This window comes from Siphateles boraxobius, unplaced genomic scaffold, assembly GCF_051911475.1.
Source record: "Siphateles boraxobius isolate OS27281-9 unplaced genomic scaffold, OSU_SipBor_1 41, whole genome shotgun sequence".
Lineage (NCBI taxonomy): Eukaryota > Metazoa > Chordata > Actinopteri > Cypriniformes > Leuciscidae > Siphateles > Siphateles boraxobius.
In genome coordinates, this window is record NW_027509042.1 from 15,154,816 (window position 1) to 15,181,272 (window position 26,457).

General features: G+C 40.7%; 2 protein-coding genes across 2 annotated transcripts in view; one reads left to right on the forward strand and one right to left on the reverse strand.

Annotated features, from left to right (window-relative positions):
- mpl (MPL proto-oncogene, thrombopoietin receptor) overlaps positions 1-7,706 on the forward strand; it is a 21,928-nt gene extending 14,222 nt beyond the window's left edge. The window contains exons 8-12 of the mRNA XM_077198553.1: positions 5,324-5,466; positions 5,612-5,771; positions 5,857-5,938; positions 6,060-6,147; positions 6,353-7,706. Of these exons, the coding sequence (XP_077054668.1) occupies positions 5,324-5,466; positions 5,612-5,771; positions 5,857-5,938; positions 6,060-6,147; positions 6,353-6,811 (932 nt within the window). The 3' untranslated portion in view covers positions 6,812-7,706. The remainder of the gene's footprint in view (positions 1-5,323; positions 5,467-5,611; positions 5,772-5,856; positions 5,939-6,059; positions 6,148-6,352) is intronic.
- On the reverse strand, positions 7,565-26,432 carry orc1 (origin recognition complex, subunit 1). Its single transcript, XM_077198552.1, has 19 exons — positions 26,249-26,432; positions 25,970-26,088; positions 25,506-25,633; positions 25,236-25,408; positions 22,232-22,610; positions 21,913-22,144; positions 21,602-21,718; positions 21,283-21,345; positions 12,234-12,335; positions 11,672-11,906; positions 11,437-11,543; positions 11,144-11,245; positions 10,889-11,060; positions 10,678-10,785; positions 9,919-10,068; positions 9,689-9,808; positions 8,630-8,790; positions 8,383-8,470; positions 7,565-8,256 (listed from the first exon to the last, which is right to left on the reverse strand). Exons 2-19 carry the CDS (start codon positions 26,065-26,067, stop codon positions 8,062-8,064), a joined length of 2,730 nt encoding a protein of 909 aa, XP_077054667.1. The 5' UTR covers positions 26,068-26,088; positions 26,249-26,432; the 3' UTR covers positions 7,565-8,061.
- Between the last annotated feature and the right edge of the window lie 25 nt (positions 26,433-26,457).

Genomic DNA, 26,457 nt, shown 5'->3' on the forward strand with positions numbered 1-26,457 from the left:
GCACTTATCGGTTATTGGGGAAGTTAGCAGATAATATTGATTGGGCACGAATGCAATTTAAGCCCTCTAAATCAAGGGGCATCTCGATAGTTAAAGGAAAGGTAGTAGATAAAACATTCTTCATTAATGGTGAGGCAATACCAACAGTTTCTGAGAAGCCAGTGAAGAGTCTTGGGAGATGGTACGATGGGGATCTAAAGGACACAGTTCGAGTGGGAGAAGTTAGACGACAAAGAGTGGAAGGGTTGAAGAGCATAAACAGCTGTGCTCTACCAGGCAAACTAAAACTCTGGTGCTTTCAGTTTGGTCTACTGCCAAGGTTGCTGTGGCCACTGACTGTGTACAAGGTTTCTTTGACAACAGTGGATAAGCTGGAAGCGTTAATAAGTTCATACATCAGGAAATGGTTGGGAATTCCACGCTGCCTCAGCAGAGTGGGACTTTATAGTAAAGGAGTATTGCAGCTGCCAATCTCTGCTTTAACCGAGGAGTGTAAGTGTGCCATGGTTAGACTGGAAATGACTTTAGCAGAGTCACGCAACAAATGTGTAAGGGAGGCAGCCCCTGTGGTAAAAACTGGTAGAAAGTGGTCAGCAAAGAAATCTGTAGTAGAGGCAAAGGCTGACCTTCAAATTGGGGATATCGTGGGACAGGTACAGCATGGAAGAGGGGGTTTTGGGCTCAATTTAGCTCCTCCTAAATGGCACAAGGCAGGCCCAGCTCAAAGGAGGAAGCAGGTAGTCAACAAGGTGCGAAAGCAGGAGGAGAGGATGAGATGTATAAAGGCCGTTTCCCAGGCCAAGCAGGGAGAGTGGATGAGATTGTAGAGTGTGGAACAACGCAAACTGGGCTGGCAAGACCTTTGGTCAATGGAAGAGAGTAGGATCAGTTTCCTTATTAGGTCAACATATGATGTTCTCCCATCACCGCAGAAACTAAACCTCTGGGTAGGAAAGGATCCCTCTTGTCCTTTGTGTTCATCACCTGCCACATTAAGGCACATTTTGACAGGATGTAAAACATTAAACGCAGAAGACTATTGTAAGGAACTCAGCTTTTTGGAAATATTAATAATCAATAATATCTTGTTATTATTAATTATAAATATTTGGGTCAGTTAATTGGATTAACTTGATGTGGCTGAATTAATATTACAATCAATTAATCAGTTCTTCCAACGAACTATTTTGATTATTAATTTATTCTAATAAAGGGTATCTTCCATGGCCACCGAAGAATAATTATTTCTTCGCCTGTACAGTACTTTGAGCCAGTAGCAAAAACCGTGATCGTAAAGTGACTTGTATTGCAAACAAAACAGAACCAAATACATATTATGTACAAGTTTTATTAACTAAATATAGATATTTATATGAATATAAATAAACTAAACAACATACACACATGAATACATAAATAGGTTAGTGATAGGATGAAATTGGAAACTGGAAGAGGGTCTATGAGAAGAACCATCAGAATTTCATTTTCACATTTCATTGAATTGAATACTTGCATTTGTAATGGGAACAATTCTTGAAGTTGTTGAAAATTGGAGTCGTTGATGGTTCCGGCAGTGTCAAGTGGAAGTTGGTTGAACGTTCTCTTTCTCCAGGAACGCATGACTGGTTTGGTGAAGGCCTGGGACTCTGTTGAGGCCACGCCGAGCACCCAGGAGAAGTGAGGAAGTCGGAAGGATGGGTGATTGGAGTCGTTGTTGGTTGGAGTCTTTGTTGGTTGGAGTCTTTGTTCCAAAACTCCTGAGATTGTCCTTGGTTCTTTGTGAGAGAGTCTTCTCTCTTTTCCATGAGGCCGGATCTGGTTGGAATCGAGGCCTGCTGGGCCCTGGGGCCCCCGTGGAGGGGGAGGGGGCTCCCCAGTCTCACCAGAACAGTGTTGCGGCTGGATGAAAAAACTAAGAGAGGGCGGTCACTGTTGCCTGCCTCTGATATACCCTGAGAAAGAACCAACCCCTAAGGTTTGAATGGACCTATGAGTAAGGTGACATGTCCGAGAGGGGAAGCGGCTCTTAGTTGATTTATGGTCTTTGTCCCCAGCATGCTTAGACTGTTCATTCAAGCTCAAATAGACATAACAAATTCACATTGCATTCTAAGAGAAGGTGATGTACATCAAAGTGTGTGTCATTAAATGAGGATTAATTTGCTAGGAAGCATGATACAGGTGAGGTTATATTGACCGTTGGGTGGTTGTTCAACCACATACACCCCAATCAAACATACCATGTTGTTATACCTAATAGTACACGAGACAGTAAATCATCACAGTTTCTGTGAGGCATGTTCCTTCATAGATCAGAGTAACACCGCAAAGTTTATTTAATTAAAGATGGTCTCTCTCTCTTAAGCATGTGGCGCATGTGGCCACATTCCTTTGAGGTCGTAAAGTCTGTTATCAGTCTTAAAGTGTTCTGTAACCGGACACCCGGCTGACAAAGTAACTTCATTTGTGAGGTTAGTTTTGGGGGAGAGTTTCATAGACCTTTATATTCATTAAATATAGTGAATATGAATAATTAGTGTGTGTCTGATTGGTCCAGACCCTACACTATATTCCTCCGCCCAAGCGAGCAACCACCAAGAAAAGGTGCTAACACCAATTCTCACCCAGGACAACTGGAAGCTACTAGGGACTGGAAGATGCTGGCTGATCTTGATCAACGGCTTATTTTTCCACCTGAGATTGCCACCAATAACCTACGACCAGATATTGTTTTGTGGTCTGGATCAGCACGCATTGTTCAACTGATAGAGTTAACAGTGCCATGGGAGATGAGGCATATGAGAGGAAGAAACTGCGGCCACTGAAGCAGAACAGCGAGGATGGGGAGTCCAGGTTTATCTAGTGGAAGTGGGTTGTCTAGGTTTTGTGGCACACTCTTCAACCCGGTTCCTCAGAGACGTCGGATTCAGTGGACAAGAGTTGCATTTGTATAGGTTGTATAGTATTTACAGTCATTACGTTCCTGTGTAGATTGCGTGAATGACGGGTGGTTGGGCAGATATTGTGTTTTGCGGTAGGTGGTATGCCATACGGAACCGTTGCCACTGAAACTGCATATTAACGCACCAGTGGGGCTCGACAGCCTAAGTCAAACAGGTTGGCGCATATGGTTGGGTTGAGGAGAGATTGTGAGATTGTGGTTAGGTCTCAGCAGCAGAGGGGATGTAGAGGTCAGTAAGCTGGGCTGAGTTGAGTGGGGGACGGAGGGGGGTGACTCTGGGAGTCACTGTCGAGCCCTCTTGAGATGTCGTGGGCTAGTCAACAAAACACTGAGGACGGAAGGTGCCCACTAGATGGCCCCTACTCAGCTCAATCCAGAAGGTTGTAATGGGGGGACCGCACTGTGGTTGCAGCCGTTGTGTGTGCTGACGCGTGTTAACACTAGACAGAAGGAGATTTACATCACCATATGGAAAGAAGCATAAATGGATGGAGAAGCATAGGTTACTGTAAAGCTATGTCTTAGTTGGTGCTTATCTTGGCGAAAGCCGAGTACAAATCAGCATGAAGTTTTAACATCTACTCTCGTGTAATGGAAATCAACTCAGGTGATACTTATATGTAGATTTATTTATTTATAATATTCAAAACACTGTAAATATGTTCATAATCTGTAATTCTGAAAATGTCTATTCTGACTAAACCCAACTGTGATACTTTTATTCTCATATATTTATATTTTTATTTTTTATTCTTATAATTTGTAGTATTATGTTTCTTGTTGTTTTTGTATTTGTATATGTCCACTGGAAGCCTCAGTACCAAAACAAATTCATTATGTGTGCAAGCACACTTGGCAATAAAGCTCATTCTGATTCTGATTCTGCTTTTATCAACTATTAGTACAAGCCTGTTGTAGCGGACCGCGTACTATTATAAAACATTCTATAAAACATTCTATATGTGTACATTATTTATTACATATGGCTCAGTGGTTCATGTAGGTTGTCTACAAACCGAAAGGTTGGTGGTTCGATCCCCGGTTCCAGCTGACCAAGTGTCGAGGTGTCCATGAGCAAGACACCTAACCCCAGCAGCTCCTGACGAGCGGGAGGGCGCCTTGCATGGTTGACACCGCTGTCGGTGTATCAATGAGTGAGTGAATGGGTGAATGTGAGGCAAATATGTAAAGCACTTTGGTGGCCATTGGGTCTGTGAAAACGCTATATAAATGCAGTCCATTTACCATATATCATATGGCATAGTGCAGCACAGCGCAAATCACGTTGTTTCTGAAGAACAACGCTCAACCCAGCGGCCAGCGCAGACCATTCCGCGTCCTGTGTGAAAGCCCCTTAAGAAGTCCGCATTAAAGTCTTATCCATAACCTCTCTCCCTCTCCCTTCCATTATCATCAACATACACAGCGAAGTTCAAAAAACACTTGTTACAGCTAACAGTAAACAAATATACACACCTTTTCAGGGGGTGCTTAATAAACTGGTTAACTGTATATCCGTAAAAAACTCCTATGAACTGTAATAAAGTGCGCACTCTCACTTTAATGACTGCCATGATCAATAACGTTAGGCCTATCGCTCCAGTAAATAAATAGAGCTATGTGGATTAATACATCCAGCTACACAACACCGACAACGCTTGGGAGACATTCTCGTCAGTGCAGCAATGGCGGATGTGTACAACTCTCAACCATAGACTGTTAAAAAAACAACTCTCAACTCGCTGTGAACTCGATCAGGGCAGTTCTATGTTAAAACAGCAGTGTCTGTCAACACTCGTGGGCAGGGCCTGTGGCTTTAGTGACGTCACTAAAGCCGCATTCTGAAAACAGGTCGTTGGGAGACACTGCTTATGGTTTATGGGGATTTAAAAAAAAAGGAGTGGGTGGATATTTATCACTACAGGGTGGTTGTGCACACACACTGCCATGACACATTTATGCCCAAAACACCATGCAAAAGTGAATTTTGCATAATAGGTCCCCTTTAATTTAGTTTAGCGATAAGTTGTATTTCTAAAGTAAAGTTAACTGTCTGGTATCATATAAACGTGGGAAAATGATATCAGTAGTGTCATACACATGAGTCCACATGAAAACCACAGATTTACAGAAACTAAAGCAAAGTGTTGCTCTTGGTCTCCCCTATATCAGAGTTCCTTGGCATCTAATACAGGACCAGCATTGTACCACACTACTCTTTGTATGGGTAATATTACAAAAATGGACTCGAAATGCTAATTTTAGTTACTAATTATTCTTGAATTACTAATGACATCATTATATCATAATGCCAATTCCAGTCAAAGACCCATTGGTCGGTTTCTTTGCTGTTTTTGACAGTCAAGACGAGGCCTCCAGGTGGTCTGAAAACAAAGCCTGAGGAAGGAAGGCTTTGTTTGACATGGGATCCACCCTTTTTGAAGATCTCCCAGTATCTTAAGTACCAGATCCGTTATCAACGTAAAGGAGACAGTGAGTGGAAGGTGAGTTTAAATCATGTGAATTTCATATATAGTATTTAAAGTGGATAGAACACATATATGGCAATTATTCAATGTCTTCTTTCTGCTTTGAAATAGGAGTATTAAATGGTTGCATAACACATGTTGAAACTAAATTCTGTGGTAGGATTTCACAACACTCAGTTCAAAGACCAGCACTTGTCTGGATGTGCACCAAGGGTGCCAATACACCATCCAGGTCCGAGCCCAACCCAATGAATCTGTGTACAGCGGAGACTGGAGTGACTGGTCAAAACCTCTCACTGTCCTCTTACCTTTAGACAAAGGTAGAAATATCTGACTCAGTCATGAACAAAATGCATTATTACAACCTGAAAACTCATTAAACCGTTTCTTTTATTATCATCACAGAGTGGATCTTTATTGTTTGTATACCAGCGGCACTGCTCATCATTGCTTCTGCAATGATCTCTTTATTCTCCAGATACTTCCGGTAATCTAATTCTCTGTTGATTATTTTAGAACACTACTTGTATGCAACCTATGACAAAAAATATATCTAAAGAATGCAAATATTAAGAAATACAAAATATATGGTTAATTTTCTGCTTTAGTAAGGTCAAGAAGTCCTTGTGGCCATCAGTCCCAAACCTTAACAAGGTGCTGGAAAGCTTCCTGGCTGATATCAGTGGATCACATTGGGTAATTGTTTTCAGCTTTGATAATAATTTTTACTTTGAGAACATTTTTTAATTGACTACTTTTTAAATGTATCATTATTTATCATCAGCATTTTTTATATATAACTTTTTTCTGTGGCTATTTGAAGAATTGCAAGTGAAAACTTTTTAACGGATTTTAAATAAATAGATTTTCTCATATTACTGTCATACTGTCTTCGATTCAGGAGCCAACATTCAACATTAAGCAATGTGATGATGACACTGCTACATCAGTGATGGAGATTCTGCCCGAGAGGGAAGCTACAGTAAAACCCCATAGGAAGTCTACCTGTCTTTCCCCATCTGAGCTTGGCTTCCTATCTGGTGAAAAAAATGGGGAAAATTGCAGAGAGGATTTGGAGATGGCTCAAGATTATGTGATTTTGAACAACGATAAAATCACATGCTTTACAGGGAATGACTATGTGTACAGGGATGTTGCTTTATCTCATGTGACTAATGAAAAACCACACTCCTGCCCCAGTACCTGTTCTACCACCTCCCCAGAATGCTCCACAAATATCCTCAACCATTCCTATCTCCTTCTGGCAGAACAGTCTAAACTTGAAGAGTATCACTCAGCTAGTCGCCAGTACACCAATATGGAGATCACGGCAATACCATGTGTAGCAAGTGTAGAGTGAGGTTTAATCTTTGATAAATAAAATCACAAAAATGTATATATTTAAGAGTTTTGGGTGAAGCTTTACTCACAAATTCAAAAGCACCTCAGCTTCTGTTGAATGAGAGAAGAGGCCTGTGAGACCTTCAGGAACAGACAATGACTATACAGAGCACTTGTTGAAGTTATTGTACTGTCTGAAATTGGAGATTGCTTAATGCATAAACCTTAACCATCATTAAGATGGAAAACAATATTCAGGAACAAAAACTAGACATGACACATTTGACTCTTCAGTAAAATATTTGAGATTTAAGTTTTAACTTTGTAGGACTACTTTTCTAGTTGAATGTCATCATTATTCCTGTGGGTGAGATTGTTACAGATAGAATATTTTTCTTGGAGACTTTAAATGGACACACACATTTTACCAGGTTTATATGGTTTTAAAATAGTTGCCATTAAGTCAGCTGCACTTTGAACACACAAAGTTGGTTAGCATATCTATCACACCAGTCTCATGCTAATGTGATGTAGAAGTATTGTGGCTTTAGGAAAAGGAGATATTAATTTTTTTTCTGTTGGTAACTTAGGATGTGACCGATATTTTATATAGAGCTTAAGCACCATTTAACCATGAATATTCTTTAAATGGTACTGTGTTATACATTTAGGCTGTATTTGTTATAAAAACTCTTTAGCAGTTATGCTTGCTATATTTGTTATTATAATAATTGTAATATTGTACTGATTACAACAGAAGCAGCAATTAATGTCTTATCTGGTCTGATCAGTCAACAGCTTTATTGTATCAAGACATCAAACAAATAAAATCTAACAAATATCCAACATTTTGGTGCTTCGAATGAAAATTGTACATTTTAACATGACAGAGTCATTAAATGCTAAACAAGAAATGTGTGAGTCTTATTCTCCTACACTAAAATGCATAAAAATTGCTTTAGAATAAACATTTGTGCAAATGCTCTAAAGACATTAAAGAGTGAACTGAAAGACATGATTTAAAGCAAAAAGGTACAATCACAATACACAAAAATGGCACATTTAAAACATACTTATAGAGCTACATATGTATAATTTATAGCATTAAAATTGATAATTTAATCAAAACCTTTAATAAGATATCTCACATTCAGTTCATAATAACGCTCATTCAAAATCTGCTCACTGAATGTCCAAAAAAAGTGGTCAGACATTGAGGGGATCCACACTGGTCGGCAGGTGGAGCGTGAGACACAGTAGGGGAGAGTTTTAGTCAGCCTTCAAGGCATAAAGCACATCATCCTGACTAACATTGAGTCTGATACGGAGCAGCAGGTCCAGGCGGCTTCCCTCCAGGAGAAGCAGGCGACAGGAACCCAGCCTCTGACAGACCGCCAGCCCTTCAGACACACTCACCGGCTGCAAACCCTCAACCCGACACAGTGCCTGGTGCTGAACAAACACCTGTGGCGAAAAAAGAAAATTCAGGAATTAAGACATTATCTTGAAGAGCGAATTTGTATTTAGCATACAAGTTTCATGATTGGAATAAAGGCTGTTATAAATGAGTTAATTTAACAGTTTAGCTACCTGTTGGAAAGTGGCCTCTTCCAGACCAAGTCGACGAAACTCTGCAATTACAGCCCTCAAGAAAAGCTGCTCCTGAACAGATGCACACCTATAATAACAACATTGAAAAAGGCAGAATAAATTAGTCTCTTTTACTTATCGCCAAACAACTGGAGCAGCGTGAATGGGTTTCTGTAACTTATTTTAACATTAAGATTAAGGAACAATGGGCTATAGAGAGTTCATATTCTTTCACTTTTATTTTCACCTGATGGCTGCGATGTAGGAAGAGGAGAACATCTCATCCAAAGCCTCCATCACATGACTCATTCCAACCAATCCACTGCTACTTCCAGAGAGCTCACAAATCTCTGTGGCCCGTCGGCAGATATCCAGGCAACGTCGCGCATCGCCTGAAAGTGCTGCCACCTAGAAGACCACAAATAATCTCTCATTGATTCTTAATGATATGCGATTACCACAACCTGGTAGCCATAGAACAACGCTTCCTTTTACAGTACGTTAAATTACGTGTACTTGCAGTGTACTTACCTAAGAAAGTACTGGGTTATAATGCTTAATTTCATAGTGCGTTAACTTTCGTGTACTTACCAAAGACAGTACTGGGTAATATAAGGTAAGTACATGGGTTAAGGGTAGGTTTAGGGGTAGGTTCAGGGTTAGTACCTAGTTATTACCCTATTGTAATTACTATAATAAGTACATAGTATGTACATGGGGAACAGGACTGTAAAAGGAAGCGTTACCGAAACTACTAGGGGTGGGAATAAAAGGGTACCTCAAGATACGATACATGGCTCACAATACCGGTCCTTGCAAATAAATACAGCAACTGACTTCATAAAACTGACAGCTCTCAGGGATGAGAAAGGAAGTTTTGTTTTAAACATTGCATTCACAGCTGCTGGTTGACTTTGGACTTTAACGTGGCTGGGGCATCTATTATTTTCTCATCGATTTACTCACACTGCTGTCCGCCATCCCGTTAAAAACACCTTTTTCTTAGGTAAGTTAACTTAAGTTCACATTTCCCTCATTCATATGTTGAGCGCAACCTCGAGGAGCCATGAAGTAGCGACAATGGGAGCAGGGAAATCTGTTTAAAGCAGCTTATTTTATCAACTAAAATATCGATATTTGGCGCCAGCGTATCGATTCTCGTATCACATGGAGAAGGACAACTATATATTGCCCTATCGATAATTTGTCCCACCCCTAGAAACTACTGGAGTGTTTAAAAGGTAACCCACAATGCCTCAGTCACCTGTGCCTAAGATAACATGGCTTCACAAGGAAGTGCTCCTACCTTTCTTGAGACTAGCTGGAGAGCATCTTCTTCAAAAGCTTTTACTCTGTTTAGCCTTGACGTGATGATCTGTTGTAGCTGTTTAAAGGTATATGGCTGGAAGGACATTCTTGTCAGTCCCTGAAAGTGAATAAACAACATTCATGTTTCGTTTCCATTACTTGCATTGGCCAACATAATTTCAATCATAATCGAATCGCATCTTAATGTTGTGAAATGGTCTTTCTTACCAGTCGACTGGCAACCCGGTTAATCATGATTCTTTCAGGCAAGTCCATAGTGTTTGCGATGGTAAGAACCACCAGACGAGCATTGCGCCTTGTTGGCCAATCAAACAAGTTATACATCACATTCTGTTTACGGGTCCACAAGAGGTCAAGCTGGAAAAAAGATGGATATAAGAGAGATAAAAACAGATATTCTTTCAGATAGACGATTGCCAATATATTATTCCTTTTAAGTACAAATTAACCAATTATCGACAGGAAACAAGTGGAAATAAAGACCAAGAAAATAAATACTTCATGGTAAAGATCAACATATGACTGACAAAATGATTTTCCAGCACTACTCTGAAAAACCGGTTCATACAAGCTTAAGGTAGTAAAGCTGGTTTTTGGGACCCTGCAGGACGATTAAAAACATATTTAAATTAATAAATTATTGTCAAACTCTAAACTAAATAAAATTCTAAAAAGCATAAAAGCCCTCCTTCCCAATAACTACTTGAAACTGTCATAATTACAGAAGAAATACTGAAAATATCATAGCGTATATGGGGGATAATATCACAGCCTATATATGGGGGATAATACAATTATTATTATTTATAATAATAAATATTTATATATTTGAATATAATATTGGAAAACAGAGGGCTTTGATTCAAAAAGGTTGAGAGCCACTGATCTAGACCAGATAAGAACAGCTAATCGGGAAAACAGAGGGCATGTTTGTGATTAATAATGTCACGAGAACAAAAGTCTTACCTCATCTACTAGAAGCACAGTTGTCTCTTTTTTTGGTGCAGGAGCACTGAAGCGTTTCTCCAGGAGGGCGGCTGCATGATCAGCTGTTGCTTTTTGATCAGTCAGTTTCTACAACAGAACCAGAGCACAAATTGACAGAAAATACTATATAGCGGTAACAATAATGAGGTAAGAATTTTAAAATGATAGAAAGGTGAGGGGGCGTACAGACCTGCAGTATTTGTACGTAAGCCTGGTGCGGGTCTGTCATTTTCATGCCATTGATTTCAATGAAGCGGAAGTGAGGGATCTCGTCTTGTTCAGTGGACTGCTGAAGGGACCGGATCACCTCATGTACTGTGGCAGTTTTACCAGTACCAGGAACACCTGAGATATACATACACCTGCAAAAGCAAAATTAATTGTATTACCCTTTTTTATTATTTACAGATACGAGTTAGTTAAACCTTAAATGACAGAATCTTACCCTCCAGTGCCATCAATGACTTTACTCTCCACAAAGTTGTAGATGTCCTGGAACTCCTGTTCTCGACATGGCAAAGACTCAGGGACAGAAGAAACATGCAACCTATTGCAAAAAAAAATAATAATGCTTTATTTAAAAATGCTATTGACCCCAAACTTATGAATCTCTCTCTGTCTCTCTGCCTCTCTGCCTCTCTGTCTCTCTGTCTCTCTGTCTCTCTGTCTCTCTGTCTCTCTGTCTCTCACTCAAACTTCGATAGGCCTTGTGGTACTTTTGTCTGTGCAGTTGCCTACCGTGCCCGTGCTTCTTCCAGAACATTCCCTGGCTTCCTGGCTGGAGCGCTTCTGCTAGGTATGCTGGGAGTGGCATGACGTGGTGTACGAGGGGTGGCTGGAGCAGTCTGGAGTTAAATAAAAGATAAATTATTTGCCATGCAACGTTATCTTCATGTGAAATGCAGCTTGGGTTCTGTGAAGGAACATTATCTGCTAGCAAGAAGACTAAGCATGGCAAAAACAACAGTTTTACCTTCTTGCTGGGTGTTTTACGCGGGGTCCTAGCAGAGACACGGGTTTCCTCTGAAGGCCGGGGTGTTCGAGAGCCTCTGCGCTTCTTCACTACAAGCTCATCTTCACTGTCGATCTTTGCCTCCTCTTCCTCATCGCTGCTACTCTGCAGGTCAATCTTAGTAGGTACGAAGCAGTCGTCATCACCGCCATCCTCACCATCAGACTGCAGGTCAACCTTGTTTTGTAGCAAATTTCTTTAAAAACAGACAATCATATATACCTTTAAAATAATCACTTCGAAAAGCACCTAAATATGTTACATTGAAATGTATATATTTCAATAGATTAAGTGCAAAACAATATCCAGATTACTCAATTAAAAACCAAGACTGATTGAGAAACTTGATTGCAAAATAGATTGCGGGGAACTGTAAACCTGTAAATTATCTTTATTTGGCAGCTTTTCTCAGCAAGAAAATGTATGATCATTAAATATTTATATTAATTTGATTAATCAGCATTATTTAAATTATTTTATTTTAATTGACTGACAGCCCAAGTCAATCAAGTAAAATACCTACAGCTGCTTTCTGATGCGTGAGGACACAAGTTGGGCAGACTTCCTCTTAGAGCGAGGAGTGGCAGCAGTCAGGATGGGTGAATCTTCATGTTCCTCTTCAGCTCTATCAGTTTGTTCACAGAAATATAAAGAAAATAGAGTAAGATTAAAAAAACAACAGCATGACAAGTAGTGTGTATGCACGTATATCATGTTTAACCACAATCTCTCACTACTGTAAGATCATATAAGAGCTTGGTCTGGATAACTGAATTTATTGATAAGAAAATCTTTTGAAATAGAAAAGTCAAAGGGTTCAAATGGCACAATAGGAAACTTAAAAGCCAAAGCAGTTCACAGTTTTACACACTGCACAGAACATGCCTCTGCTTCACTACAGGTCACAAGGCAAAACTGATCTTTTCCCAGGAGCATGTGCATGCATTAAATTAATTAAATAGTTTTTCCATTATATTCTTGCCATCAATTAAGGTCTTTACATTATTTATACACTTCTTATGACATGCTGGAACCCAGGACAGACCAACAGTATGGAAGTAAAATAAGGCCAAATTTTTTTGAGAAAAAAAAGCTTGCTGAATTGCACTACAGCGCTAGCATTTTAAAGGTACAGTGTGTGATTTTTAGCGGTATCTAGTGGTGAGGTTACGAATTGCAACCAACAAAAGTTACGGTGGCCGACAGCGAAATATGTCATCGTCTGAGACAGCAGAGAGTAGCCAGTGCAGCAATGAGGTTTCTTTACAAGGATAAATTAAGAAATGATGTTTACTTAATTATTCAGTAAAACTATATGTTATTGTGAATATTATTGTTGCTTGTTCGTCATTGTGTCAGTGTTTTATTTGCTGAACTAAGCTTGCTTCCTTGCACGAAGAGCAACATAGTAACGAAACGCGTTTGTCCGTTTAGGGCTACTGTAGAAACATGTCGGCGCATTTCAATGTAAGGGGAGCCGTGGTGTATGAAGATAGAAACTGCTCATTCTAAGGTAATACAACTATAACGGTTCATTAAGTAAGGTCTTTATACACCACTGAAAACTTCTTTTTCAAGGTACTGACGAAACGCGGTCTGTAACACTGTTTGTTCGCTGTCGACTACGGTAGAAACATGACGAGACAATATGTCGACCTCCATAGAAGGGGGTGCCCGCGGTTATGGAGATAAAAATTTCTGATTCTAAGGTAATAAAAACATAACGGTTCATTATGCAAGATCTTTATACACCACTGAAAACATAGTTATGGATCTTATATTGCATTTCTGTCAATAGATCCTCAGAAATATTACACATTGCACCTTTAATGCATTGTACTTTTAGGGCTTGCATTTTTATGGCCTGGAATTCAATATGGTTGTATATTTAAGCTGTGAATATTTCAATTCAAAACTATATTTACACATGATTTGACATGAACAATTAGGGTTGGGCGGTATTTCGGTAATATCGTATACCGCGGGGTCTTAAAATAGCAACTGTATCAGTTTCAATACCGTCATTACCGGCACTTATATATAATAAATAAATATAATTTATTCAATGCCTAAAAATGCTTATGTAGTTGTCATCAAGTGACAGTGTGGAGGAGAGAGAGAGAGAGAAGGGAGAGGCGGTAAATACTGACTAGGCAATTTGTAAATGTTGCAATAAAAAGGTGACCGCGAGAGATGGAAACACCTCTAACCTAATGTCGCATCTCCGAAACAACCACCCACTCAGTGCTGCGAGGATGCATTTTGGCCCGAGTTCATTAAATAAGCGCATTTGTTTATATTTGTTAAAATATTATAATGTTATTTTTTTTTACGTTGATAATGAAAACTGAACAGCACGAGTAAGATGGGATGCATCGGGAGTCAGACATTTACCACTTAATTAAGTTTCATTTTGTAAAAGGCCTTTCTTTAAAGTGAATTTCGTTTTGTATAAATTGTATCCCAAATTTTTTGTTTTTTTGTTTTTATCAACCAATAATAAATAAGAATCAAATATAGCAGACAACATAATCATGACATGATCGTGCGCTGGCGCGCCGCGGTCACTTGCATTGAAATCTCATCATAAATTAACCGAAACTCAGTGTATGTCTCACAGACATGACAGATATCTAAATAAAGCTTGAAATTTCATTAAACGAAACAATTCAAAACGAAAAGAAATAGGCCACTCGCTGATTATTTAATCCATGATGTGCATTTCTCTCTATGCGCGTTCTATACAGAAATGGCGATCATCAAATTAAACGAAATTCCAAACGAAAAGAAATCGGCTAGCCTACTCTCTGATTATTTAATCCATGATGTGCATTTCTCTCTATCGTTCACTATGGAGATGGCGATTCGTCAATTTCTTTAAACGAAACAATTCAAAAGGAAAAGAAATATAGGCAGCATACTCTCTGATTAATCCAGGATGTGCATTTCTCTCTATACGCGCGTTCACCACGGAGATATCAATCGTCAATTTCTTTAAACGAAACAATTCAAAACGAAAAGAAAAAGGCTAGCCTATACCTTCTGATTATGTTATCCATGATTTGCATTTCTCTCTATATATGCGCGTCCACTAGGAGATGGCGATCGTCAACTTAATCTTTGCAGCACTGACAGAAAAGTTGTATTAATAAAAATCAATGGACGCGTGTCACCGGATTTACAAATGCACTTCTTGCTTGTTGCTTGTTAATTTAATTTAAATGAATTAATAAAATGAATACAATTGTCATAATTAAAATAATTAAATATTATTAACCCCTCCTTGAACTGCCACCTTAACGTGGTGGAGGGGTTTGAGTACCCGAATGACCCTAGGAGCTATGTTGTCTGGGGCTATATGCCCCTGGTAGGGTCTCCCAAGGCAAACAGGTCCTAGGCGACGAGTCTGACTAAGAGCGGTTCAAACCCCCCTTATGATGGACAAACATTCAAGGACCGTGACGTCGCCCGGTATGGCGCAGCCGGGGCCCCACCCTGGAGCCAGGCCCGGGGTTGGGGCTCGTATGCGAGCGCCTGGTGGCCGGGCCTCTCCCCATGGGGTCCGGCCGGGCTCAGCCCGAAGGAGTGACGTGGGACCGCCTTCCCGTGGGCTCACCACCTGCAGGAAGATACGTAAGGGGCCGGTGCAGAGAGGATTGGGTGGCAGTCGAAGGCGGGGACCTCGACGACCCGATCCCTGGACACGGAAACTAGCCTTAGGGACGTGGAACATCACCTCGCTGGCGGGGAAGGAGCCTGAGATGGTGCGTGAGGTTGAGAGGTTCCGACTAGAGATAGTCGGGATCACCTCTACGCATGGCTTGGGCTCTGGAACCACACTCCTTGAGAGAGGATGGACTCTTCACCACTCTGGAGTTGCCCATGGTGAGAGGCGGCGGGCTGGTGTGGGTTTGCTTATAACCCCCCAGCTCAGCCGCCATGTGTTGGAGTTTACCCCGGTGAACGAGAGGGTCGTTTCCCTGCGCCTACGGGTCGGGATAGGTCTCTCACTGTCGTGTGTGCCTACGGGCCAAACGGCAGTGCAGATTACCCGGCCTTCTTGGGGTCTCTGGGAGGAGTGCTGGAAAGTGCCCCGACTGGGGACTCCGTCGTTCTACTGGGGGACTTCAACGCTCACGTGGGCAGCGACAGTGGTACCTGGAGGGGCGTGATTGGGAGGAACGGCCCCCCCGACCTGAACCCGAGCGGTGTTCAGTTATTGGACTTCTGTGCTAGTTACAGTTTGTCCATAACGAACACCATGTTCAAGCATAAGGGTGTCCACCAGTGCACGTGGCACCAGGACACCCTAGGTCGCAGGTCGATGATCGACTTTGTGGTCGTTTCATCTGACCTGTGGCCGTATGTCTTGGACACTCGGGTGAAGAGAGGAGCGGAGCTGTCAACTGATCACCACCTGGTGGTGAGTTGGATACGATGGCGGGGGAGGAGGCTGGACAGACTCGGCAGACCCAAGCGTACTGTAAGGGTTTGCTGGGAACGTTTGACCGAGTCTCCTGTCAGAGAGATCTTCAACTCCCACCTCCGGCAGAGCCACGACCGGATCCCGAGGGAGGCTGGAGATATTGAATCTGAGTGAACCATGTTCTCCACCTCTATTGTCGAAGCGGCTGCTCGGAGCTGTGGCCGTAAGGTCTCTGGTGCCTGTCGAGACGGCAATCCCCGAACCCGGTGGTGGACACCGGAAGTAAAGGATGCCGTCAAGCTGAAGAAGGAGTCCTATCGGGCCTGGTTGGCTTGTGGGACTCCTGAGGCAGCTGACAGGTACCGGCAGGCCAAGCGGACTGCAACCCGGGTGGTTGTGGAGGCAAAAACTCGGGCCTGGGAGGAGTTCGGTGAGGCCATGGAGAAGGACTATCGGCTGGCCTCGAAGAGATTCTGGCAAACTGTCCGGCGCCTCAGGAGAGGGAAACAATGCCCTACCAACGCTGTTTACAGTGGAGGTGGGCAGCTGTTGACCTCAACTGGGGATGTCGTCGGACGGTGGAAGGAATACTTCGAGGATCTCCTCAATCCCGCCGTCACGTCTTCTATTGAGGAAGCAGAGGCTGAGGGCTCAGAGGTGGACTCGTCCATCACCCTAGCTGAGGTCACCGAGGTAGTCAAGAAACTCCTCGGTGGCAAGGCACCGGGGGTGGATGAGATCCGCCCTGAGTACCTCAAGTCTCTGGATGTTGTGGGGCTGTCTTGGCTGACACGCCTCTGCAGCATCGCGTGGCGGTCGGGGACAGTGCCTCTGGGATGGCAGACCGGGATGGTGGTCCCTCTTTTTAAGAAGGGGGACCGGAGGGTGTGTTCCAACTACAGGGGGATCACACTTCTCAGCCTCCCTGGGAAAGTCTATGCCAGGGTACTGGAGAGGAGAATACGGCCGATAGTGGAACCTCGGATTCAGGAGGAACAGTGCGGTTTTCGTCCAGGCCGTGGAACACTGGACCAGCTCTATACTCTCTACAGGGTGCTGGAGGGTTCATGGGAGTTTGCCCAACCAGTCCACATGTGCTTTGTGGATTTGGAGAAGGCATTCGACTGTGTCCCTCGCGGCGGCCTGTGGAGGGTGCTCCGGGAGTATGGGGTCCGGGGTCCTTTGCTAAGGGCTGTCCGGTCCCTGTATGACCGAAGCAGGAGCTTGGTTCGCATTGCCGGTAGTAAGTCAGACTTCTTCCCGGTGCATGTTGGACTCCGGCAGGGCTGCCCTTTGTCGCCGGTTCTGTTCATAGTTTTTATGGACAGAATTTCTAGGCGCAGCCAGGGGCCGGAGGGTGTCAGGTTTGGGGACCACACGATTTTGTCTCTGCTTTTTGCGGATGATGTTGTCGTGTTGGCCCCTTCACACCAGGACCTTCAGCATGCACTGGGACGGTTTGCAGCCGAATGTGAAGCGGCTGGGATGAAAATCAGCACCTCCAAATCCGAGGCCATGGTCCTCAGTCGGAAAAGGGTGGCTTGCTCACTTCAGGTTGGTGGAGAGATCCTTCCTCAAGTGGAGGAGTTTAAGTATCTTGGGGTTTTGTTCACGAGTGAGGGAAGGATGGAACGGGAGATTGACAGACGGATCGGTGCAGCTTCTGCAGTAATGCGGTCGATGTACCGGTCTGTTGTGGTGAAGAAGGAGCTGAGCCGTAAGGCAAAGCTCTCGATTTACCGGTCATTCTACGTTCCTACTCTCACCTATGGTCATGAGCTTTGGGTCATGACCGAAAGGACAAGATCCCGGATACAGGCGGCCGAAATGAGCTTTCTCCGCAGGGTGGCTGGCCGATCCCTTAGAGATAGGGTGAGAAGCTCGGTCACTCGGGAGGAGCTCAGAGTAGAGCCGCTGCTCCTCCACATCGAGAGGGGTCAGCTGAGGTGGCTCGGGCATCTGTTCCGGATGCCTCCTGGACGCCTTCCCGGGGAGGTGTTCCGGGCACGTCCCACTGGGAGGAGACCCCGGGGAAGACTTAGGACACGTTGGAGAGACTATGTCTCCCGGTTGGCCTGGGAACGCCTCGGTGTCCCCCCGGAAGAGCTGGAGGAAGTGTCCAGGGAGAGGGAAGTCTGGGCTTCTCTGCTCAGACTGCTGCCCCCGCGACCCGGCCCCGGATAAGCGGAGGAAGATGGATGGATGGATGGAAATATTATTAATTGTCCCATTTTTGCTCATTTATAAATAGTATTTATATCTACCACCCCCTCAGCACCTGGGTTAAACAATTATTTGGCGCCACCATCTTATAACGGCCCATGTATTAAAAATAGTTGAGTCTAAATAGGTCTACGGCTCATATTACATTTAATGCCGTCAACAGGGATCAGACACAACGTGCACGGGTTGGCCTTGATTTTTTGTTGTGTGTTTTTTATGCCCGATCTGGTATTCAGTTTCTGAACGGTGTAGACACAAGCCAACAGTTTGGTGACGCTGTCTGAGCCTTATGTCATCATTTTTAATTAGTCACGGTAATACCGTATACCCCGGTAAAATAGGGAGGAGGTTTGACGGTATCAAAATTTGGATACCGCCCAAGCCTAGTGTGCATCATGCCTGACACCTACATGAATACTTTACAGGTTTTAGAACTGTAAGTCATTCTCTTTAAATGCTATTGAAGTTAGAAACCTGTATACCCATGTCGTATGCAACTTTAGAGACTGTCCCTTAATGTGCGAATGTCAAGCCAACTTTATGCCAGTTTTTCACTGGGAAAACGCTTTGTGTGAAACTTTGCGTGTTACGTTCATATTCTGAGTCTGCTTGCCTGTTCCTATGTAGTATAGCTTTCATTCCCAATAAGGTCACTGTTTTAGTCCATTAAGCTACGTTAAACGTCCCGACAGCAGGGGAAACCTGGAGTATGACGTATTGAGGGACATCAGGGGCATTCGGCAACTATTTCAGCTTAATAAATCCGTTTAGAAATCATTTAGATGGTTTAATAACCTGTTCTGGTGAGAATGGTGACTTTCCCCATTCCCCCAACGTTCCTAGGAGGAAAACCAACCTTGCAACATGAGGATTAACGTCCCGGTATATTAGAAAAAGGAAGTCTCGTGAGAAGCGAGAAAGAGCGAGAAACACAAACTTTATGGCAATTCGACATAAACACACACACCGCCCTCAATGTGTATGATGTATTACCCACCTCTATAAACATAGCTCCACACGATAAAGTTGGCCGGCTCGGATAATAACAAATGCACATGCAGCGGTAGAAATGGGGAAGAGTGTGCCGCAAGTGAGTTTTTTTTGCGACATTGTTGTGAAATATACGCCTCACAGCTGTAGGGGGAGCTCGTTGAGAAAAAATGCAACAACAAAAGTGAAAATCAGCGAAGAAATAGCTAGGGTTGCCGAATGCCCCTTTAACTCCCAGTTCTGCAGCACAGCGCTGCGATATAAAGGAAAGGAAAATAAACAACCGAGAGTATTAGGCTATATATCTACTACCTCAGATTTAACGTTTAATCTGTACGTCAGTATCGGGAAATAACATCTTGTTCAAGGTATAGAAAGCTGCTTACATTTACAAAAATAACTGTGAAGACTTAAATGTAAACAGAGCTTTTGTGTCTTTATCAGCTTTTCCATATATAGCCCCTGAGAATCATCACAAATACTAACCGCTTGCTCCATTTCTGTAAATCAGTTTTTATGAATGAATGACTCTCTCACCCGTTGCTCTAGTCTTCATCATCAGCCGTTTGCACCTCCTGCTGGTGAGGCCGACTAACCGTAGATTGAGATTATTAATTGGTAACCTACTGCTATTCCTGCAGTTCCAGGATGTTGAATTTTCTGTCGAATTTCAACCACTTTTTAAACAGAATGAACATTTTGGAAGTGAAATCTGTAAGGTGAATATGGATTATTTAACTTTTAATAATGAAAATGTGTGTGAAATGTTTTGAATTGAAATATTTGAGGCTTAAATATATAACCATATTGAATTGCCCATAAAGCCCTTAAAAATGCAAGCCCTAAAAATACAATGAATGCATACATGTAAAAAATACAATGTTTTACTCCCATACAACAGCAGGTGCGCCTCATGTAGCTCTTCAATAACAGTGATGCAGTGGAAAGTTTTACCTTACACTGTAACAGACATCATTTAAGAAACATGGTGACATCAAGTAGAACATATTTAGTGTGCATTCAGAGTATTTTTAAATTTGGCTCTTGAGAAATTTGTCTGCTTGCCTCCTGAACTGTTCATGGTTAAGCACCATTGATTTACTGTATTATAACAATCTTAACTGTTATATTCTGCTCCCTGCTGGTTGAAAATGTAATTCAAAGGCAAATTGAAAAGTAATAAAAAATAAAAGACAGAAAAAAACTTTTTTTTAGATGAAAATAACAGTACATAAAGTTAAAACAAAATATTTCAACTGATTTCATGACTGACTGAATTGATTTCAACTGAATAAATGTTTTCTATTGTCTTTTTAGAGCTGGTTAAAAGCAGAATTTAATTGTTTGGCACCATTAAATCATTGTTCCCGTTTTATTGCTGTAAAGCTGCTTTGAAACAATTTGGACTGTATACAAATAAAGGTGAATTGTCTTAAATATGTATACTGTTTAACCCCAAAAATACATTGTAGTGCTTTAGTGACCCGGGACGTCATTCACTACCCTCCTCCTAATTTATTTTTTACAGTTAGAAATCAACCTTCATAGTACCTCAATCAATTCATTATAAACAATATAACAAAAAAACATCTGCTCAAACTTAACCCTTCCAAGCTCCAAAAGGCAACAAAATATGCTTTATTTTATTTTTCTGTAATTGTTACTCTAATATCAGGAGAGTTTTATATTATCGCGACAGGTCGAAATTCATCCGTGTTAGATATAGATCTGGTAGATCAGATATAAAGAGCCGAAACATTCATGGGTTAAAACATTTAAGGGTTAAAACGTTTTTTTCTTTTTCTTTGACCTGTAAAAACATCTGTACACAAAAGTAAAAGCTGAAATTCAAATAAGCTGAAATTAATTTCACAATGTAGTGAATTCAATAGTTTTTGAATTCAATATGATGACAGACAATTCCAACACTTACAAAGCAGCCAGTGCTGGTTCTCTGAGAGCAGTTGAATCTTTCCTGCTGGATGGAGTTCTTGCCCTGGTTTGAACAGAGACAAACACATAACGGTTACTCTATGGATCATTTTAAACTCACATCAGACATATCAAAACATGAAGAAAGTAAAGCAGGGGTCACCAGTGGTCTGGATGGACATAGTTATGCACTTCAAAAACAGTACATTAAGCATGAAAATAGCCACATAATGCCTTAGTGTTTAATAAAGACAGCCAAACCCCCATCAAAAAAATTATTCTGTACCCCCTCTGTGCAGGGATAGAGGAACATGACTTACTTGAGGGCCCTTAGACTTGCTTTCCTGGGGGTTGCCTCTCTCTTCCGGGGAGTTCTGCCTGTGCTTATTAGTGACTCTGGATCATCACCCCCAAGTGGCTGCACACCAAGAAAGGCACTAGGAGGGCAGCAGGACTTTTATAAATAGACTTTACTTTTTCAGTTATATACGACATTTAAAACCATCTTCAACATACAAAGAACAAAATTAGTTTGCTTATTTCTAAATAAAATGATAATCACAGACATGAAGTACTAAGCATGCAGAACAAAAGAGAACCAAGACATAATTTCAAATATAAATAGATGTACCTAGTTGCATTGTCTTTGTCATATGCAGTCAATCTGGGTTTATCAGGGCTCTGTGATGACAGAGGAGAGACATGCTCCTCCTCATTCTGATTAAGTGGAGTCAATCTAATAGAAATGGAGATGCGGCCAGTTGGAGACGTGTTCAACTTAGACGTCAGTATTTTCTCCGTAGGTGTGCGTTCATCAAGAATCTCCCCCAGAACATCATCTCGGGACATGTTTTTATTTGGACCTACCATAATATAAAGAGAAACTGTTATTCATTTTAGTTCTATTAAAACAATTAAAAGCACAATGTATGTGGATGCATGGCACTCACTGTACAAGTTCAGCTTCTTGCGAACATGTGGACCAGAGCAAGCTCTGCCTCTCCTCTTTGCACTAAGAGCTTTAGCTGCAGAGAGTTTGGAGGCAGAATGAAGAGACTCCGCCTCACTGGTGCCCATTTTGCCGGTGCTCATGCTACAATGGGTGAGGGTGCCTGACATTGCCCTTTTGATGATTGATGGGTCCGGGGTTGGAAGAGCACGAGCCTGAGAACCCCGGGAGCTTGGTGGGGGAGATTTAGGGCTCTGATGGGGCTGCATCAGCTCAGGATCCAATTCTCTAAAAGACTTGGTGTCCCACAAGAGTTTGACAAATAATGTGTCTTTGCTCTTGCCCTTTGGGAAAGGATCCTCAGCGGGGACATACTCAATCTAGAATCAAAGTTTTCATTAATTATTATTGAATATACATTTTTATTATTTTTCTTTATTGAATATGTAGGTACAGTGCTGGTCAGAATTATTTGCCCCCTTGGTAAATATGATCAAAGATGGCTGTAAAAAATAAAACTGCATTGTTAATCCTTTTGATATTTTATTTATAAAATTAGCAAAAATCATTGAAGTAAAATAATTGCAAACTCCTTTTGCCAAGATAACAGCTCTGAGTTTTCTCTTATAATGCCTGATGTGTTTGGAGAACACCTGACAAGAAATCAGAGACCATTCCTCCATACAGAATATCTCCAGATCCTGCAGAATCAAAAGTTCATGTTGGCGCTTCTCTTCAGTTCAGCCCACTAATTTTCTAGAGGGTTCAGGTCAGGGACTGGGATGGCCATTGCAGATTCTTGGTTTTGTGCGCAGTGACCCATTTTTGTTTTGATTTTGATGTTTGTTTTTGGATCACTGTCCTGTTGGAAGATCCAACCATGGCCTGTTATAAGATTTCTAGCACAGGCTGTCAGGTTTTGATTTTTTATCTGTTGGTATTTGTTTGAATCCATGATGCCATGTATCCTTTTATCCATGATGCCATATATCATGTAAAATTAGGCCCACAGCATTAAAGATACAGCATTATTTCATTTTACACATGGGGTACTTTTTTATCCCTGTATGAACCAAACCCATCTTAAGTGTTTGCTGTCAAAAAAGCACTTTTTTTTGTTTAATCTGACCATAGAACCCATCCCGTTTGAAGTCCAGTAGTGTCAGTTACTTTTCAAACGTTCTAAGGACAGATGAAACAAACAAGGCAGAAAAAACTTAAGATCGATTTGGTGCACACAGGGATAAAAAAGTACCCCATGTGTAAAATGAAATACTCTGGTGTATATTTAATGCTGTGGGCCTAATTTTCTACCAGAGGTCCTGGACATCTTGTTCAGATACATGGCATCATGGATTCAAACAAATACCAACAGATAAAAAAATCAAAACCTGACAGCGTGTGCTAGAAATCTTATAACGGGCCGTGGTTGGATCTTCCAACAGGACAGTGATCCAAAAACAAACATCAAAATCAACACAACTATGTTTTTTACTTCAATAAAAGGTTCGATTTTTGCATTAAAAAAAAATAAAAAAAATAAAAAGGATAAACAATGCAGATTTATTTTTTACAGCCATCTTTGATCATATTTACCAAGGGGGCAAATAATTCTGAAGTTTGGAATAATGAAGATTTAATTTAAGGTTTTTGGAAAAAAAGTCTTCTACTCAACAAGGCTGAAATTATTTGATAAAAAAACAGTAAAAACAGTAATATTGTGAAATATCACAACACTCATTCTAATATGCTAATTTAGTGCTCAATTATCATCAATTATTATTGGTGCTCGAGGATTAATAATGGTTTTATTATCAATGTTGAAAACCGTTTTTGCTTTTGCTGATTCCCTGATGAATAGAAGTTCAAAAGAATAGCATTTATTTGAAATATACATATTTTGTAACATTATACATGTCAGTAACACTTTACAATGAGGTCTCATTTGTTAACATTAATGTATTAACTAATATGAACAGAAAAATAAGAATACAGTTGTTCATTGTTAGTTCACAGTGCATTAACTAATATTAACAAAAACAACTTTTTATTTTTAAAATGTATTAATAAATGTTGTTTTGTTCATTGTTAGTTCATGATAACTAAAGTAGTTATTTAATGTTAACAAATGAGACCTCATTGCAAAGTGTTACCTAAATGTCTTACTGTCATTTTATTCAATTTGATGCATTAAAGTATTAATTTCTTTTTTTATAAAGATCTTGCCCCAAACTCTTAAAAGGCAGTATATCACAGTTTTCACAAAAATATTAAGCACCACAACGGTTTTCAACATGACAATAATAAATGAAACTTGAGCAGCAAATTAGCATATAAGAATGATTTCTGCAGAAACATGCGTCACTGAAAACTGGAGAAATACCTGCTTAAAATCACAGGAATAAATTGCATTTTTAAATATATTAAAATAGAAAACAGTAAAATTGTGAAATATTATTACAATTTAAAAAATAAGTGGTTTACTGTATTTTTCATCAAATAAATGTAGCCCTGGTGAGCATAAGAGACTTCTTTCAAAAACATTAAAAAAAATCTTAATTATTTCAAACTTTTGACCGTGTATATAAACACTATAGAAATGTTATTATAAAATAAAATTAATTCAAATTATTGCTGTAAAATCGATGAATCGTGATTAATAGCACTGAACATACGTTTTTGTTTATATAAAGTGTATGTGAATTGTAATATATATATATATACATATGTGTGTGTGTGTGTGTGTGTGTGTATATATATATGTGTGTGTGTGTGTATATATACACATATATACACACACACACATATATTATATGAACAAAATCTTGTGTGTTAGATGCGATAAATCACAATTAATCGATTTGACAGCACTAATTCAAATACTTTTCTAGAGGACAAAAATTTAAAAATAAATAAATCATTTGAAACAACTAAACAAGCACTTATTGATTGTACTAATGTGATCCACATTCACTGTTTAAAAATATGAGCTATAACATGTGTACCTGTACTGCTGAAAGAATGGTCTCTCCATCCACCTCATTTTCACAAGAGCGGTCCTGGTAGAAAAATACCTCCTGTGGATGGGAATCTCTGCCCAAGAGTTTGCGTTTGTTCTGAGGTACTTCACACATACGCACAAACCACTGCACAACAGCAGTCTTCTTCTTTCCTGAATCTGGGTACAAATATAACATCAACAAACACAGATTATAGTCAGACTCAGAAAGCATGCAAATATACATATTTTGGATAAAGACATGACATGTTCCTACCATCAGTGTACAGTTTGAGAAGTTGCGCCACAAAGGGATTGTCATCATTATCACCCTCAATCAAAATGTACTGGCCTAAAGACACTGTTGAATCTTTAGTCCTTCCCTCCACAGAAATGGACATAGATCTGTATGAGGATCAAAGCAAGCATTATTGCGGTTACATCAGGGGTTATATAATCTTTTAATGAATTTTCATGACTTTGCTTATGATTACTGGAAACATTTTAAAGACTGTACTCAGAAAGACCAATTTCTACCCAATTAAGACATTTTAGAACTGAACGTTAACCAATAAATTGCATATACACTATACAATTTCCATTACTTTCAAGGCCCCACAATCAAATAATCTTAATTTCCCTCATTTTTACAAGTTTTCCCTTAAAGTAGAATAATATCTAGAGTTCTATCTATGCACATGGCTGTCTCAGTGATTATAAAAACGTGATAATTGCACATACTCATAGTATTGCCTTCTTAGCTTCCTGTCTTCACTGACTGGTCTCCCATTCCATTTGTATGTTCTTCTCATTCTCAGTCTTGTGATGTAGCGGCTCATGGTGCAGATCTGATACTAGGTCTGTAAAGCACAGCATCAGTTTATGACCTACTTATTATATTATAATGATATGTTAAGAATACCTATGAAACTGTTAAAAACATCTTTATTTTAAGGTATCAAATAGCAAAATCGTTCCGTATGTACACAACTTTAAATCCCCAGCTCCTTTCTTACTCACCAGCTGATATTTGCAACCGTATCAGACGTTCTTATTAAACGTATAAATAAAACAGTATTGCGTCTCCGTCTCACTTAGAAACTCGGAAATTAAAATGTAAATATGCATGAAGTTAAAAGCATCTTACAGCACAGGGGACAGAGAACACAATCAAACAGCTAACTCGACTCTTTCGCGCGCAGATGACGTAGAAGAGTTTTTGATTGGAC